At 42.0% G+C, this 16,977-nt stretch overlaps 1 protein-coding gene across 1 annotated transcript; it reads left to right on the forward strand.

Moving 5' to 3' along the window:
- Window positions 1–2,450: 2,450 nt before the first annotated feature.
- On the forward strand, window positions 2,451–15,529 carry LOC306913037 (glycine--tRNA ligase-like). The gene is made up of 17 exons (XM_079489546.1): window positions 2,451–2,818; window positions 4,032–4,133; window positions 4,445–4,547; window positions 5,318–5,459; window positions 6,853–6,941; window positions 9,393–9,469; window positions 9,616–9,761; window positions 9,883–10,032; window positions 10,520–10,682; window positions 11,314–11,478; window positions 12,116–12,222; window positions 12,523–12,669; window positions 12,764–12,849; window positions 13,335–13,444; window positions 13,554–13,647; window positions 13,772–13,962; window positions 15,094–15,529. Exons 1-17 carry the CDS (start codon window positions 2,531–2,533, stop codon window positions 15,211–15,213), a joined length of 2,280 nt encoding a protein of 759 aa, XP_079345672.1. The 5' UTR covers window positions 2,451–2,530; the 3' UTR covers window positions 15,214–15,529.
- Window positions 15,530–16,977: the final 1,448 nt, after the last annotated feature.

The raw sequence follows: 16,977 nt of genomic DNA on the forward strand, positions 1-16,977 counted from the left end.
GGTCTGCTATTTTTGAAAAATCGTGAAAATGTGGCACAAGTCTTCTTTCAGAAGACTTTTTATTTATTTCAAAGTCAGGCCTAAATGGGAATACCTGAAATGAAATGAAATGAAATGAAATCTATATTTACCCAGGGTATCTGGGCTAAGCTCAAGAACTTGTTTCCAGCCAGGCCCTGCTCATAGAACACATTTCATCGTAGTGGTTGATGCCTTGTTCAAGGGCATTTCAGCGGTGGTAATTTTAACGTGTCGGACGGCTGATTCGAACAGAGAACCTTCCGGTATCTAGACCGCGCCGCTATCCGTTCGGGTGGGGGCTTGTTTTATGTGCATCATCATCATCATCATCCTCCTTGCAGATTACAGGATATAACAACAGAATGAACAGAGGCTGGCTCGTGACTGAGGCTACAGGATATACAAAGTATACTATGCTGTATTGTGTGTGTCTTCTGGAATCTGGATACTCTGGAATTGTAGCCTTTTCCCACACTGGGAATCTCTGTTTGTTTTGATTGATTGAAATATTTATTAACAGTTTGCAGAATTACAGTACATTTCAAGCACAAACTCAATACAAAGACTGTTAACTGTGAGTGGACGACCCAATTAAGCATTACACTTGTTTACAAGACATTTAGAGACGTACAAATAGACACTTCTATATAGTCAAAGAACAGAACAGGAATTCATCATAAGAAAAGGAATTTGTAATTACAGGGGGAAAAAGTTAAGGATCAATAGAATAATAAAAGTATAACTTGATCTATTTAATATACGATGTTGAATTAAATTGACCACTATTTGGATCGGGTCTGACTCACTCAGGTGGTAAATGATCTTTAACACTAAATTTTCATTTTCATCATTATGGTATTTCTAAAAGAAATAAATGTAAAATGTAGCTGAAGCTGATTTCAGTAGATTTCAGTAGTTATATCTGCCTGTGAAAATATGCCTTCAGTCAGTACCGTACAGTGTAAACATAAACAAAACCTTTGATAGTGAATGATATTTCTTTCCATTGGACTGGCATATTAGAAATACAAAACGTAACTGTGTGTGTGTGTGTGTGTGTGTGTGTGTGTGTGTGTGTGTGTGTGTGTGTGTGTGTGTGTGTGTGTGTGTGTGTGTGTGTGCGTGCGTGTGACGTGTGCGCGTGTGTGACCTTCATTCGTTAGTGGTGAGGAAGACATTTTCATTACAAGTTTAGGGTAGGCTATTGCCTCAGCATATTTATATCAGTGTGCCAATGTTGCCACCTTGTGGGGAATAGTGGTTAGTTGACCAACCGTGCAACTGATCTGGCCTGGGACTCTGGGTGCGTTCGGAAATGCGCACCGGGAGCGCACTCGCCTATTACTTTGCATTGCACAGTGCGCTCAGTGCGCTATTTCCGAACGCGCCCAGATGGCAGCGAAGATCTTGACTTGTGCGGTCGCGTATTTGAAAGAAGCAAACACAACAAAACACATAGGCCTACAGGCGCAAGCACTGATTACAGACACAAATATAAAATAATAATACAAATAAATAAAGTTAAAAGGTGTAGCTGCCACAGCTGGTGGCACTGGCACCCAAATTAAGATTTGACTCACACACTAGGTGGTTCTCAAATTGGGGTCCGGACCGTCCGGGGACCCCCAGGGGTCATTGAGGGGGTTCCAGGGGGTCCCCAGCAAATGTGCATCACAATATTGTAAAATGATATCATTTTAACACCTTGTCCCCTTTATCTATATAATTTAATTTCATCATCATAACCACTACATGGGAATCGAACCCACGACTCGCTTGAGCGTAGACTAGAGACACCTAGATTTTATTTGCACCAAATAATTTCTAGTTAAAACAGGCAGCCTACTGATTTTAATCAAAGAAATAAGTTTGTTAATTCCTACAATATAAATTACCATAACTTTTTTGAGTGGTGCAAACCACTCCAACAACTGGCTTTGTTAGTACCCGTGTGTGTTCGTGCCTGTACGGGTGAGCATGGTTGCTATGGTTAGTATGTGACGTCACTGACATCACCGACATCACGTCAGAGTGATCTCAAAAAAGCTTATAATCAATATCGTTATTCTTCAACAGAACTGAGTGACCTACCTTCAAGTGACACTGTTGAGACTGAATTCATGCGGAGAGTACTTATGACACAGATGCTTTCCTGGTTCTAATGTACAGTAACTAAAACAATAAATGTGTAGTTGCACCACTCAGTTCACACGGGTGTGATTTTTTACTTTACAGTAGGCGTCTACATGTTTTAACCATTTGAAAAAAGAGCACAGACAAACTCTGAGGGGTGTAAGTGGTCAATTTAAATAAATAATAAATATACAAAAAGTTTAAAAGTAAAAAATATCGATCATCACATTCTTCGAATCTGCGCCTCCGAAATCACCAAGCGCATACATTTACCAAAAATGCGTGGCGAAAGTGCTCGCGCGGAGCGGCAGCGCCATGTACCTAGACTGCAGAGATTTCATCATTCTTTTGGCACCGCGCTGTGGTGACCAACCATATGCTTCTGCTCCGTAGCGCAACATCAGCACTGCTGAGGACCCGGAGCACCACCACCACCCTCTCATCCAACTTGTTCTGCCCGCCGCAGAGAGCCTCGCCCCGCCACCAGAGACCCTTCTCACTGTCGGTCTGCTCGCGGAAGAGGAAGACGAAGAAGCACAACAACAAGGACTTTTGGTCGCAGCAGCAGAAGCTAGTAGTCTCCTCCGAAGGACAACAAAACAACACCATGGATGGTAACATAGAAGAGGTTCTGGCCCCGCTCCGGGTGGCAGTCAAAGAACAGGTAAATCCCCGGGGCCGGTACCGTCATGTCCTCTTGTATGAAATGTGAATGGTTTGTTGTTGTGTCCACAGTCACACAACCCTTTTTAGCACTGTACGTGGTGGTGGTTCAATACTTACAATGCATGCTAGTGATGAATACTAGTCAGTTTGAATGAAGCCTGCAGTTTAGTTAGCCGGCTGCGTGGGTGTTAGCCGGCAACGTTAGCTGACATTTGGTAGTTTCTCTAGTATCGCCACGTTTCAGCACGCTGTCTGTCTCTGTGCGACACACATCTGTGGACTGGGTGGGGCTCAGAAGAAGTGTGTGTGTTGGTGCTGCCTGGCTGCTACACACAGTAAAATATGTAAAATAACAGTGTTAAAGCTGCGGCTTTATCTGAGGATTGGATCTCTGACTGTGTAGCCTACACTGGTTTAGAGAGAGAGCTCATAGCCTTTGGATCAGAAGACTGTCACAGTCTTGCATCAAGACTAGAGAGCTAGTCTAAATAAACATAAACATGCTGTGTGATAGCAGCAGGCTGGATACATTAAACCTAGCTCTGGTCCAACGCATTAGAGCTATGGACCAGAGCTACATTAAACCGAATGTAGACAGTAGAATGTCATATGAAATGTGTCTTTTTGCACGCATAGCTTTAATGCTAATGCTGATATTTAAGTTGCAATATTACCAAGTTACTAACCCTGAACCCTTGATAGCCCATTCAAGTCCCATTGGTTCTGATTGTATTAAACATTTATTTATACACTATTGCAGCTGTAAGAAAAGCTTGGGTTATCCTCTTTGTATCTGTCAAGTTTTTGTTTAAAAAGAAAATAGACATGTTATGCCCTACTTACTTCCTAAACAATACAATAAATTCTGTCTGCAGGTGATTATGTTGTGTTTGAGTTGCAAGGTCCTGTTGCCTCCTGCATTGTGCTATTTCGAAAACATTTTAAAAACAGGTGGTACAGGTACGCACTACGCAGGACCATTGAGTGATTTCCAATGAGCGCTTCCAAACTCAAACACTTAAAAATCATCTGCAATACAATAATCATCTGCAATACAATGAGATGGCACTTTTTGGTTTCAATGAATGGGCTGTCAATCATGGTTTGGTAATGGGTATTGCAACTTGAAGTTGCTTGCGCTAAAATGTTTCTATGGTTTTTCCTCCATGATGTCTAGTTTCCACCTATGTTGTTTTTTCTTTTGTTTTTAGGGGGATTTGGTGCGCAAATTGAAAGAGGAAGGCGCCCCTGATGTAGACGTCACTAAAGCTGTTGCTGAATTAAAAGCAAGGAAGAGAACATTTGAGGCCAAGGTCAGTCAATATTTCTTGCTGAGTAAATCGCTTAACAACTTAAACCCTATATACATACTGTATATATTGACCAGGGTCCCTTTTTGCTCTCTTCTACACTATAGGGCCAACGTTTTACTATTTTGAAAAACATTTATAGCCTATTTACATCGACACATTGTGAGCTTGTAGCTCGGCTATTTGAACTATTTTTTAAAATGTTTTCAAAAATAGTAAAGAATGCCTAACACATTTAGCCATAAGCGGTATGCAATGATGGATGCAATTTGGCTAGTTGACAGACTGTGCCACAACTGTTAATATCTTCTTAGGAACTGGCCTTGCAGCCCAAAGATGACATTGTTGACAGAATCAAGATGGAGGATACTTTGAAGAGGCGATTCTTCTACGACCAGGCCTTTGCCATCTATGGCGGTAAGAAAACTATAGAGCCGTGGCCACAAAGCATTTTTGAGCTACTAGTGATTTTCTGCCATGCATTTCTATGGTAAAGACACGCTGGAACGCTCATCTTCCTAGCGTGGAGCATTGCATTTCAGTGCTCTCGGCGTCCAGCGTTCTTTGGGCGCTATGCTTCCTTCTGTTCTCTGGAGAGGTTCCTGCGCAGAGGATGGTTAGGAAGACACGCCAACAATCATTGAGCAGAGGGGTCTCGGTTGGGATCCTTTAGGATTCTAATAATTCCCTCTCAACGGTCCAAATGGATCCTTACATGTCTGCATCTCTGAGAGTGTACAAATGGGGTCCACTAGGTTCCATTTGTACACTCAAGTGGTGGCCTAGAAATTATAAAGTGTGAGAGCCACCAGAATTATAATTGTATAGCAGACATTGAAGTCCACATACCAGCTCTGAAAGTGTGATGGAACCGATTCCGTTTCCTCAATGTTGGATCCGGGTTCCTCCGGATTCCAACCCCGTGTGTAGTGCTCTGGACATGACATCAATCCAAAGTGCTCCGTCACTCAAACGCTTCATGTGGACACGGCCCCTAAATCTATAACAAGATTAATGACACACACACACAGAGACAACTTTAAGCCCTCTGTTACCCTACAGTAATATTCCTCAGGTGTGAGCGGTCTCTATGACTTTGGCCCTGTGTTACCCTACAGTAATGTTCCTCAGGTGTGAGCGGTCTCTATGACTTTGGCCCTGTGTTACCCTACAGTAATGTTCCTCAGGTGTGAGCGGTCTCTATGACTTTGGCCCTGTGGGCTGTGCCCTGAAGAACAACATCCTGCAAACCTGGAGGCAGCACTTCATCCAGGAGGAGCAGATTCTGGAGATCGACTGCACCATGCTGACCCCAGAGAATGTCCTCAAGTAAGTCTGCACCATGCTGACCCCAGAGAATGTCCTCAAGTAAGTCTGCACCATGCTGACCCCAGAGAATGTCCTCAAGTAAGTCTGCACCATGCTGACCCCAGAGAATGTCCTCAAGTAAGTCTGCACCATGCTGACCCCAGAGAATGTCCTCAAGTAAGTCTGCACCATGCTGACCCCAGAGAATGTCCTCAAGTAAGTCTGCACCATGCTGACCCCAGAGAATGTCCTCAAGTAAGTCTGCACCATGCTGACCCCAGAGAATGTCAAGTAAGTCTGCACCATGCTGACCCCAGAGAATGTCCTCAAGTAAGTCCCATCAGTCAGAGATCGACTGCACCATGCTCACCCCAGAGAATGTCCTCAAGTAAGTCCCATCAGTCAGAGATCGACTGCACCATGCTGACCCCAGAGAATGTCCTCAAGTAAGTCTGCTGCATGCTGACCCCAGAGAATGTCCTCAAGTAAGTCCCAACTGCACCATGCTGACCCCAGAGAATGTCCTCAAGTAAGTCCCAACTGCACCATGCTGACCCCAGAGAATGTCCTCAAGTAAGTCCCAACTGCACCATGCTGACCCCAGAGAATGTCCTCAAGTAAGTCCCATCAGTCAGAGATCGACTGCACCATGCTGACCCCAGAGAATGTCCTCAAGTAAGTGCACCACACTGGGTCCTTTTTTAAAGCAATGGTTCTCTGGTTTCAAACTGGAACCTGAATTTCATTCTTGCTTGTGAAATCAATGTATCCAGGCCGATACGGCCGATCGGTGGCCGATTATCGGAGCATCTCTAAAGCTGCGTTCAGACCTGAATATATATATTTGCCTCGGTTCGTCCCGTTTGTACCGCGGCAGGTACTGCTGCGCCCATTCGCGCAATTCTCGTCTTTGCATAGACTTTGTATGTAATCGCGCCGCTCTAACCATCCAAGTCTGAACGCTGCACCTTTAGTAGTATAAAACAGCACAACATTATTTGGGCAAAAATTGTATCCAGTAGTATAGTAAACAGCACAACATTATTTGGGCAAAAATTGTATCCAGTAGTATAGTAAACGGCACAACATTATTTGGGCAAAAATTGTTTGTAGACCAAGGCAAATTTGATACATTTGTTAATAGCCAAATGTATAACATTTTGTTATTGTTCACTATGGAAATGTCATTTGTTGCTATGAAAAAAGTGAGGACTATTCATTTCAAATTAGGTGTAAACTAGACAGAGCTTGTAGAAGCTATTTTAACTACTTTTTACACTACATTGTCTGACAAATAATCAATACTTGGACACGTGTGAAGTGAGTGGTGTCGATTATCATAATGATGTATGATGAACGTCATCATTCATAGATCCCTTTTCAGGCCTACATAATAATGTATGTATTTCCCAAGGACCTCAGGACATGTGGAGAAGTTTGCTGACTACATGGTGAAAGATGTCAAGAACGGTGAATGCTTCAGGGCTGACCATCTCCTCAAAGGTAAGCCAGGTCTGCCTGTATTCCATTGAGTTCACTCAGACTTGGGTTTCACTGGCCACATCTCGGCTTTAGAAAGTAAATCCTTCTTTCACTCACTTGCAACCCTTTCCTGAAGGGTAGGATCTTCAGAAATTCAGTTGAGTTAACCTATTCTGGGCGGGAACCCCTTTTGGTGTTAGCATTATGTTATGCTTTAGCTATTGAAAAATAGCAGATCTACAAGCTCATAGCGCGCCACCGAGTGGCGCGCTACGAGCTTGTAGGTCTGCTATTTTTGAAAAATCGAAATCGAAAAACTGTCAGGATGTAGAAGACAATTTTAGAATCTGATCTCAGGTCAAAATGGGCTAATGTTCAGTATTTCATGAAGAGTGGATACTGTACGGTGTTGTCGTGTGAGGCCTCTGCTAGTTGGATACTGGATAGTGGATACTGTACAGTGTTGTCGTGTGAGGCCTCTGCTAATGTTCAGTACTTCATGAAGAGTGGATACTGTACAGTGTTGTCGTGTGAGGCCTCTGCTAATGTTCAGTACTTCATGAAGAGTGGATACTGTACAGTGTTGTTGTGTGAGGCCTCTGCTAGTTGGCTACGCTGGAATATCAGTGGTGTGCCTGAGGGAGAAGGGAAACTGCAGGATCAGCAAGGATCACACTGGATTCCCATAAGAATACAACATATCTGGCATGACGGGGGTTGGAGCAATGCCAACGCTCGTGGAAGGACAGAGCACTCGGGAGGGAATTTCAGTCTGTCTTTTAAAGGAGAATTCCATGCTAGAAGGCTTTCTTACCTTTCGTTGTAGTCGTTACGTCCCCACCAAAGAGGCCCAGGTGTTTTTTTGTGCAAAAACTCCTTATTGGCTATTTCCCCTACCATAAGCCCTCAATGAATTGCATTGAATGGGAATTGAATGGGGTGTTGTGCTAATTCGCTTATTTCCATCAAAATAAGTAGTAAAGTGTGCCGCTTGGGATATTATTTACATTATGAAGAGAGGGTATATACAAAAAATATATAATTTGGAGCGATGGAAATAAGCGAATTAGCACAACGCCCCATAGCCCCATTCAATGCAATTCATTTAGGGCTTATGGTAATATGTAAATAAGGAGCTTTTGCACGAAATAACACCTGGACCTCTTTGGTGGGGACGTAACGACTACAAAGAAAGGTAAGAAAGCCTTTTAGTATGGAATTCTCCTTTAAGTTACTTGCTATTTGAATTTTGATTTGATCTGACTAGTGTTTTCCATCTTTGTGGCATTCATGCTGCAGAAGTAATTTTTTTTCTCCTACAAAGACTTTATCCTCACAGCATGAACCTGTTAATATGAATTAATAATATTCATCACAAAAATCAAATGAAGGCTCTTCGCAACAAGATTATCTTCACTGAGGCCAGAACTTTGTGGTGAATGCAATGAATTACATCTCGAAAGCCGATCACATAATTTGTGTTAACCCATTTTTTTTTTTTAATCGAAGAACGACTGACATAGAAACATAGCTTTTTCAGAAAACTGTCATTTTCAAACAGACATTTTTTAAATCTGATCTCAGGTCAAAATGGGTTAATGTTTACCAATGAGTTTTATATATTTTCTCTAAAAATGCTTGGATTATTATTCATTACACCAAAAGAGAAAAAAAGACTAAACGAAACCACATCACATTTGTTGTTGGCTTGCTGCCTATTCTTGTGCTCAGGCTGAACAGACGGCTCTCCCTCCGGGCCTGATTCAGTAAGCCCAGACAGTTGAGTGATTGAACCCTGGCTGTTAGTGTTAACACTCCCATCGCCCCTTTCTATTAGTAACGCCCGACGCTCAGGACGAAGTATTGTCCTAAAGACGAAGTTTATTGATACGAGAACAGATCGCATGGCTGTATAGCCCAGGCGCGCCTGCTGGGCTCTCCTCGGTGACGCGCAAGAGTGAGGCGTAATCAAAAAACTCCCTCCCCTGTTTAGCTGATGAAAACGAAAATCTTAAAACGTTCATAAATCGCGATCTAAATCATCCCGTCTTTTTCTGAAAAGACAGGATGAGTTAGACAGCGCTCCGCGGTCCAGTCGCTAGTCTCGATAGATTTATTCTTGTCTCCCGTTGTTGTCGATCGACTCTATAGTGCTGTGGCTATTGTTAGCTGCTACACAACATCATGAACTTCCGGCCGGTCCGTCCGGAAAAGGCGTGTTTATAAATCGACTGGGCGCATGAATGTAATGGATTAAATAGTTCCGGGCAATTAAAGTGTTAATGGCTTACTACCACCAACAGTGTGGGGAAACTCCACAACAACGTGTAGGCTACAGATGCTCGATGGCCCTACGTTCGCTTGTTGTGTTGTCTAACGATTGATTTTTCATCTTTATCCAGCCCTAGATATAAAAGGCATGCTACACAAAATTAAGAGAAAGTGAAACTGTTCTTTCTTTGTGTCCCACAGCCCACCTCCAGAAGCTGATGTCTGATAAGAAATGTGCTGCAGAGAAGAAGTCTGAGATGGAGGAAGTCGTCACTCAGGTCAGTACAACAAACCTAACCTTAACCAATGACTAGTCTAAACTAAGTATGCACCCCAGTACAACTGAAGACGAGTGGTCTGGAAGGGGGTCATGAGCAACATTCTGTATGTGGGATGATGTAACAATCTTGAGTTTGATTTCCAGATGGACAACTTCACCCAGCAGGAGTTGACCGACTCCTTTGTGAAATACGCCGTCAAGTCGCCCACCTCAGGAAATGACGTCTCCGCCCCCGTCTTGTTCAACCTGATGTTTCAGACATCCATTGGGCCATCAGGCAATATGCAAGGGTAAAAAAAACTAATATAAACACTGTAAACAAACATTGAGAACCTTGATTTTGGAAGGCTTGTCTTGTACGTACGTGTTTCGTGTTATCTGGCAATTAAGTGAATAAATCCACATTTTCAGCTATCTGAGGCCCGAAACCGCTCAGGGAATCTTCCTCAACTTCAAACGCCTGTTGGAGTTTAACCAGGGAAAACTTCCGTTTGCTGCTGCTCAGATTGGCAACTCCTTCAGGAATGAAATCTCTCCCCGCTCAGGACTCATTCGTGTCAGGTGAGTGGCTCCTGTGGAGACGCACTGCACACTCTGCTTCACATGGTTATTAGGGGTGTCAAAAAAAATCGATTCGAATTGCGATTCCCGTTATGAACGATTCAAAATCGATTCATAATTTCCAAAAATAGTTGTCTTTTTTTTTATTTTTTTTCTGGTTAGTTACAGGAGTTTTCACTACATGGTGTTTGTGATATGAAATGTAAGCTTACCCTAATCACAGTAAACATCATGTCTTCAGTCATTTAAGTTACTGTAGTCACTTCAGTTGGCTGGGGTAGATTGTGATGAAATCCTATGTATTGAATCGAGAATCATTTTTGAATAGAGAATCGTTTTGAATCTGAAAAAAAAAAAATTGGATTGAGAATAGTGAATTTTGAATCGAATCGTGACCCCAAGAATCGGAATCGAATCGTGGGACACCCAAAGATTCACAGCCCTAATGGTTATGCTCATACAAGACCTAAACCCGATTCTCCTACAGAGAGTTCACCATGGCTGAGATCGAGCACTTTGTGGACCCGTCTGAGAAGGTCCACCCTAAGTTCTGCAATGTAAGAGACCTGGATATAATACTGTACTCCTCCAAGGCCCAGACCAGTGGCCAGTCAGCCTGCGTCATGAAGCTTGGTGATGCTGTGGACAAGGTAATGACATTTAACTCGCTGTACTTATTACTGAGATTACCTTCGGTCCATAGTGGAAAAATCCATTTGAAAGCCCCCCCCACCCCCTTACTGTATGTTCTTTTCCCCCTTTTTACCTCCTTATGATTTCCTGTTTTCTTTGTATACAAGTGTGTACATCTCTAACCCATTTAGGTCTGACGTCGAGAAAGAAAAAAAAACATTCGCTCTGAAAGAATATATATTCAAAGATTTGTGCCGTATTTTTACGATTTTTCAAAAATAGCAGACCTACAAGCTCGTAGCGCGCCACTCGGTGGCGCGCTATGAGCTTGTAGATCTGCTATTTTTCAATAGCTAAAGTATAACAATGCTTAGTTAAAACACCAAAAGGGGTTCCCGTCCAGAATGGGCTAAATGTTCTGATGAATTGAAAACGGTGGACCCTGTTGTAAACAAGTGTAATTGCTTTACCAGCGTGTCGTCCACAGTAACAGTTTTTGTATTGAGTTGTGCTTTCATTTGAAATGTACCCATTCTGCATACTGTTAATAAATACTTCAATAATTCATATTGGTCATAATGCTGCCTTCGGGGAAACAACTGAACCATAATTAAAATCTGTCAATGTTCACCCTGTGTCTGTTTTTAGGGAGTAATCAATAACTCCGTCCTGGGATACTTCATTGGTAGGATCTACCTCTATCTCACAAAAGTTGGTGTTTCCAAAGATAAGCTACGCTTCCGTCAGCACATGGACAATGAGATGGCCCATTATGCCTGTGACTGCTGGGATGCAGAGACCAAAACCTCCTACGTAGGTCCTCCTTGGTGCTTTTGCAATATTTCTCCATTTGACCATATTCACACAGCGGCCATTTTGCATAGTCGTCATATCCCGCCTGGGTGGGGTTTTCCCCAAGGACTGTCTAAAGAGGACGAGACGCGAAGACCAGGAAGTTGTACATGCCCAAATTTGTGCATGTACAACTTCCTGGTCTCAACCAAGGACTGTCTAAGAAGGACGAGACGCGAAGACAACATGGCGTCGTACGGGCGACGCCATGTTGCTCCATGGAAGGAAAGAAACATGCGCAATGGGCTATATGCAGCCAACACTTCCGCGTTCAGCTTCCTTGGTCTCAACTGCGCATGTTTCTTTCCTTCCATGGAGCACCATGGAGCAACATGGCGTCGCCCGTACGGTCTTCGCGTCCCGTCCTCTTTAGACAGTCCTTGGTCTCAACTGCACATGTTTCTTTCCTTCCATGGAGCATCATGGCGTCGCCCGTACGGCCTTCGCGTCTCGTCCTCTTTAGACAGTCCTTGGTTTTCCCTTGTATGATGTTACAGTAAAATGGCCGCTTGTGTCAGTATGGTCAACTAATGGATGCATCTAAATGTAAGTTGTCTGTAAATTGTCTTTGCTCATCTTTGTTTGTGTCCCCCTGCAGGGATGGATAGAGATTGTAGGATGCGCTGATCGTTCATGTTTTGATCTCCAATGCCACGCACGGGCTACAAAGGTCCCTCTGGTTGCTGAGAAGCCTCTGAAGGAGCCCATATCCTTTTTAAACTCCTGCTTTATGCCGACACACCAGTTAGAGCAGTTCACCCAAAAATGACTTATTTTCTATAAATAACACCCCATGATTGAAGCCTTCTCAGAAGAGTTTCCCACCAGGGAGGGATTCTGCCGTTCATCAAATCATTGGCCTAGGAATGTGACAAAAGACTTCATGGGGTGTGTAATTGATTGAAAATACGTATTTTTTTTGGTTTAACTACTCTTATAAATAAATCGTTTAACCTTTTATTATGAATGCTTAATTCCTCTGTTGTTCCCCTTAACATCATCACACAAGATTGTAAATGTTGTACAGTTTGAGGCCAACAAAGGGGCTCTGGGCAAGGCCTACAAAAAGGATGCCAAGATAGCGATGGAGTTCCTTGCTGTGTGTGACGAGTGCTTCATTACGGAGCAGGAGAAGCTACTCAGTGAAAACGGGTGAGTGATGACAATCTTGATTATATCGGGGCTGATATTAATCTGTGTGACTTCTTAAATTATGATATCAATGATGATGATGCGTTTCTTACAGAGAGTTTACCATCGAGACTGAAGGAAAGTCTTTCAAACTCACAAAGGACATGGTCAGTGTAAAACGCTTCCAGAAGACCCTGCATGGTGAGACCACGGTTTCTTACGCAATGAAATACTGAGTGATAATTTAACCCATTTTGGTGTTAGCATTATGTTATGCTTTAGCTATTGAAAAATAGCAGATCTACAAGCTCATACGAGCTTGTAGGTCTGCTATTTTTGAAAAATCTGACAAACATAGCTTTTTCAGAAAACTGTCAGGATGTAGAAGACTTTTAGAATCTGATCTTAGGTCAAAATGGGTTGGTTAACTCTTGAGAGTGGACAAATGGATCATTCTCAGAGTTGAATGAATACCCAATACTGTGCAGTTACTTCTAAATCAGTAGTTTGTGTGGCAAGGACCTCCACATTGTATGTATTTGGCTGCTAAAAATGTTTTGTGCCAGCGACAAAAAGCAAAAACGGCAGAAGCAAAGCTTGCAGCACGGCATTAAGTGACAGTGTATTGGGTTAAGAAATAACGAAGGGTGAATGAGAGACGACTAATTATTTGATTTGTTTTGCAGTGGAGGAGGTTGTTCCTAATGTAATTGAGCCCTCGTTTGGCATTGGCAGAATAATGTATAGTATCTTCGAGCACACATTCCACGTCAGAGAAGGTGACGAACAAAGAACGGTAAGTGAGCAATATTAACAACGTTCAACAGTGCTACTAGTTCTTGAATACTGTTTTCCGAGTATTATTACTATTCCCTCCATACTGACAATGATTTGTTTTTTTTCAGTATTTCAGCTTCCCTGCCACTGTGGCTCCATATAAATGCTCCGTCCTTCCTTTGAGTCAAAATCAGGAATTTGTGCCTTTCGTGAAGGATTTATGTAAGTGCCAGCATAATGATCAAAAGATACTGCATTTGTTTTTACCAGCGAAAAATAAAAAAACATACTCGTACCATGTTGTCACTCACTGGTTTGCTCTCTCATCCCCCCCCTACTCCTATAGCCGAGGCGCTGACCAGAAACGGTGTGTCTCACAAAGTGGACGACTCTGCAGGATCCATCGGGAGGCGATATGCCAGGACGGATGAGATCGGGGTGGCTTTTGGCATCACCATTGACTTTGACACAGTGAACAAGACGCCTCACACAGCTACTCTGAGAGACCGTGACTCCATGACACAGATCAGAGCCGAGGTACACATGGATCTTTACTCTCATTGGCATTTAAAAGGGGTTGAGTTTACAGATACAAGGCTCATAAACCCATTTTGGGGTTTTAAACGTTATAATTTAGCTATTGAAAAATAGCAGATCTACAAGCTCATAGCGTGCCACCGAGTGGCGCGCTACGAGCTTGTAGGTCTGCTATTTTTGAAAAATCGTGAAAATGTGGCGCATAATTGGAATATATATTTTTTCAGAATGAACGTTTTTAACTCAAATCTTTGCTCCTGGGGGAGTCCCCCGAAACAACATATTATTTATATATATATTCAGATGGGGGTTGGCGACCAAATACATATAACTTTTGGGGTCCTTGACATGAAAAAGGTTGAGAACCACTGAGTTTTTCTGAAAACTGTAATGATTTAGAAGACATTTGTAGAATCGAACTACAAGGCCCTTTTTGAAACTAGCTGTAGAAGGGAAACTTCCCTTCTATGCTCTTCCTTGGCATCAGGTGCCAAGGAACAAATATAAAACAATTCCCATTTAAACCTCTTGCCATCACAACTTGGTTTCATACTGTACAGTATAAGGGCAACTTCCCTTCTATGCTGTTCCTTGGCATCAGGTTCAAGGAACAAATATAAAACAATTCCTATTTAACTGCTGACAAATTACGCAAACATTCAGGACTCACTTTAGTGCAAATATAACATACCAGGGAAAAGTTGACAACACAACATAATTTATGTATTGAACTACAGTCTGTTGGCTACAGCTCTTGGCAAGCTCAACATGGTTTTGGTTTTAGTGAAAATTATATTGATTGTTGAATCGATTATCAAACGGTAAAGCTGTGTGTATGGCAGGTAAGAGAAGAGTCTGGGTTGATAAAGAGAACACATTTGTATTAATGTTTTTGTGCAACTTGCATAAAGTTATCATCTGATAATGTAGTTTCAGGTTATCAGAAAACCTGAAACTACATGTTAAATTTGTTCCTTTGCATTAATTATACATTTTAAAATGCATTTTCATTTTTCCTTTGCATCAATTATACATTTTAAAAAATACAATTACGAAAAAGATTGTCTTTGTTCGTTTGTTTAGAAGAGACTAATCTAAAAGTAAACAAACTACTTTGCCTCTTTCCTTTAGGTCAGTGAGTTGCCTGAGATTATCCGAGATCTGGCCAACGGCACCTTGACCTGGGGAAACGTCTGTGAGAAGTACCCTATTTTTGAAGGACAGGAGACCAGCAAGAAAACTGAAGAATAAACCTCGCACTCATCTGCCTGTCAGGCCTTTGAATACCTAGACGTTTTGCATAATGAACCCACAGGAGGAGTCGTCTTGCAACTGTAATTTGACAAGCAACTGATTGACTTGACTGCACAGAGGATGTCCTTATTGTGTTAGAACAACCTATTCACCGAAATTCAGTGTTGTGTATAATCATACAGTACGTTAAAAGGGAGACCACCTGTCAATGTTATTGAGTCCTGCGTGAAAGAAGGCTTTCACCATTCCAGATTTCAGGCAATTTGAATTCATTAAACACAACCAGCACTTAAACTGGAACATGGGCTTGTAATCATAGTATGTGTCAAGTTTCTGAAGCACGAGACCACAAAGAATATTGTTCCTTGAAACACTCCTGGTAGAGAGAATGTTCCTTGGTTACTAGGTGGTATGACATAGTTCTCATCCATGTATTCTCATAGGAGAAAGCCTGCGACAAAGCTAATTATGTCAAAAGTGAGTGTTAACAAAACAGTACACTCATCTGGTGTAGTGTACTTATTGGTCTGTGAAGTTGCAACTTGCAAGTGCAATGATGATACTATTTCTACAGGTAGTGATTCTTTAATCTAGGTCTATCGGTCTACAAAGCACCACCCCATAATCAATATTATAAAGTAATTTATTCTCTTAATACACCAGTGGGGAACCGGACAAAATTCCGGAAGAACTTCAAAGTTTGATGTTTCCAGTAAGAAGTAAAACTGTTGAACTGTTCATTCCGCCAATCAAAGACTTTGGTGTTAGTATTATGTTATGCTTTAGCTATTGAAAAATAGCAGATCTACAAGCTCATAGCGCGCCACCGAGTGGCGCGCTACGAGTTTGTAGGTCTGCTATTTTTGAAGAACCACTGACAAACAGCTTTTTCAGAAAACGGAAAAAGGATGTAGAAGACATTTTTAGAATCTGATCTCAGGTCAAAATGGATTAAATGGCTCAAATATTAGGACGTTGCTGGAAAAAGGGTCATACAACTACAACTTCCTGCAAGTCAGCCAATTTAGTTTGGATAATAGACTCAAAGAATATCAATAACTTAGAGGTTAGGGTGATGTGTGAACATTAGGATTCAGGGCTATGCCTCCCAGTCTAGGTCCTACAAGAGCCTTTGAGACAACAGACCCAAGACCTTTTTAATTACATTTAAAGAACAGTGTCCAAGCATTTCTAATTGTTAAATCAGTAATAGACAGCTTTATGTTAAAATTGGCTTGTGGGTGACATGGGGGTGTCACACAAAAAAACTAAAATGAAAAGACTGAAAGTGAAAGGTTTAACCCATTTTGGAACCCCTTTTGGTGTTTTAAACATTGTTATAATTTAGCTATTGAAAAATAGCAGATCTACAAGCTCATAGCACGCCACCGAGTGGCGCGCTTCGAGCTTGTAGGTCTGCTATTTTTGAAAAAGTCGTGAAAATGTGCCTCAAATCTTTGAATATATATTCTTTCAGAGTTTCAGTTTTTAACTCAAATCTTTGCTTCTGGGGGGTTCCTGGAACAACATATTTTCAGATGGGGGTCGGCGGCCTATTACATATAGTTTTTGGGGTCCTTGACATGAAATATTGAGAACCACTGATATAGAAACATGAGGTTTTTCAGAAAGACATTTTTAAAACGTTCGACGTCAGGCCTAAATGAGTTAATGTCTGGCACTCAGCCAAAACACCAGAACAAAGGCCTGTCCTGATAATATAGAAATATATAGGTTTGGTTTCAAAGTCCAAACACTGAT

The sequence above is a fragment of the Electrona antarctica genome, assembly GCF_951216825.1.
Source record: "Electrona antarctica genome assembly, chromosome: 20".
Taxonomy (NCBI): Eukaryota; Metazoa; Chordata; class Actinopteri; order Myctophiformes; family Myctophidae; genus Electrona; species Electrona antarctica.

Excerpts from the sequence above, each read along its gene's own strand:
- LOC306913037 (XM_079489546.1), top strand. The coding sequence starts at position 2,531 with ATGCTTCTGCTCCGTAGCGCAACATCAGCACTGCTGAGGACCCGGAGC. Across the intron at positions 9,762-9,882 it reads CCATCAGGCAATATGCAAGG|CTATCTGAGGCCCGAAACCG; the intron begins GTAAAAAAAACT and ends CCACATTTTCAG. Across the intron at positions 13,445-13,553 it reads AAGGTGACGAACAAAGAACG|TATTTCAGCTTCCCTGCCAC; the intron begins GTAAGTGAGCAA and ends GTTTTTTTTCAG.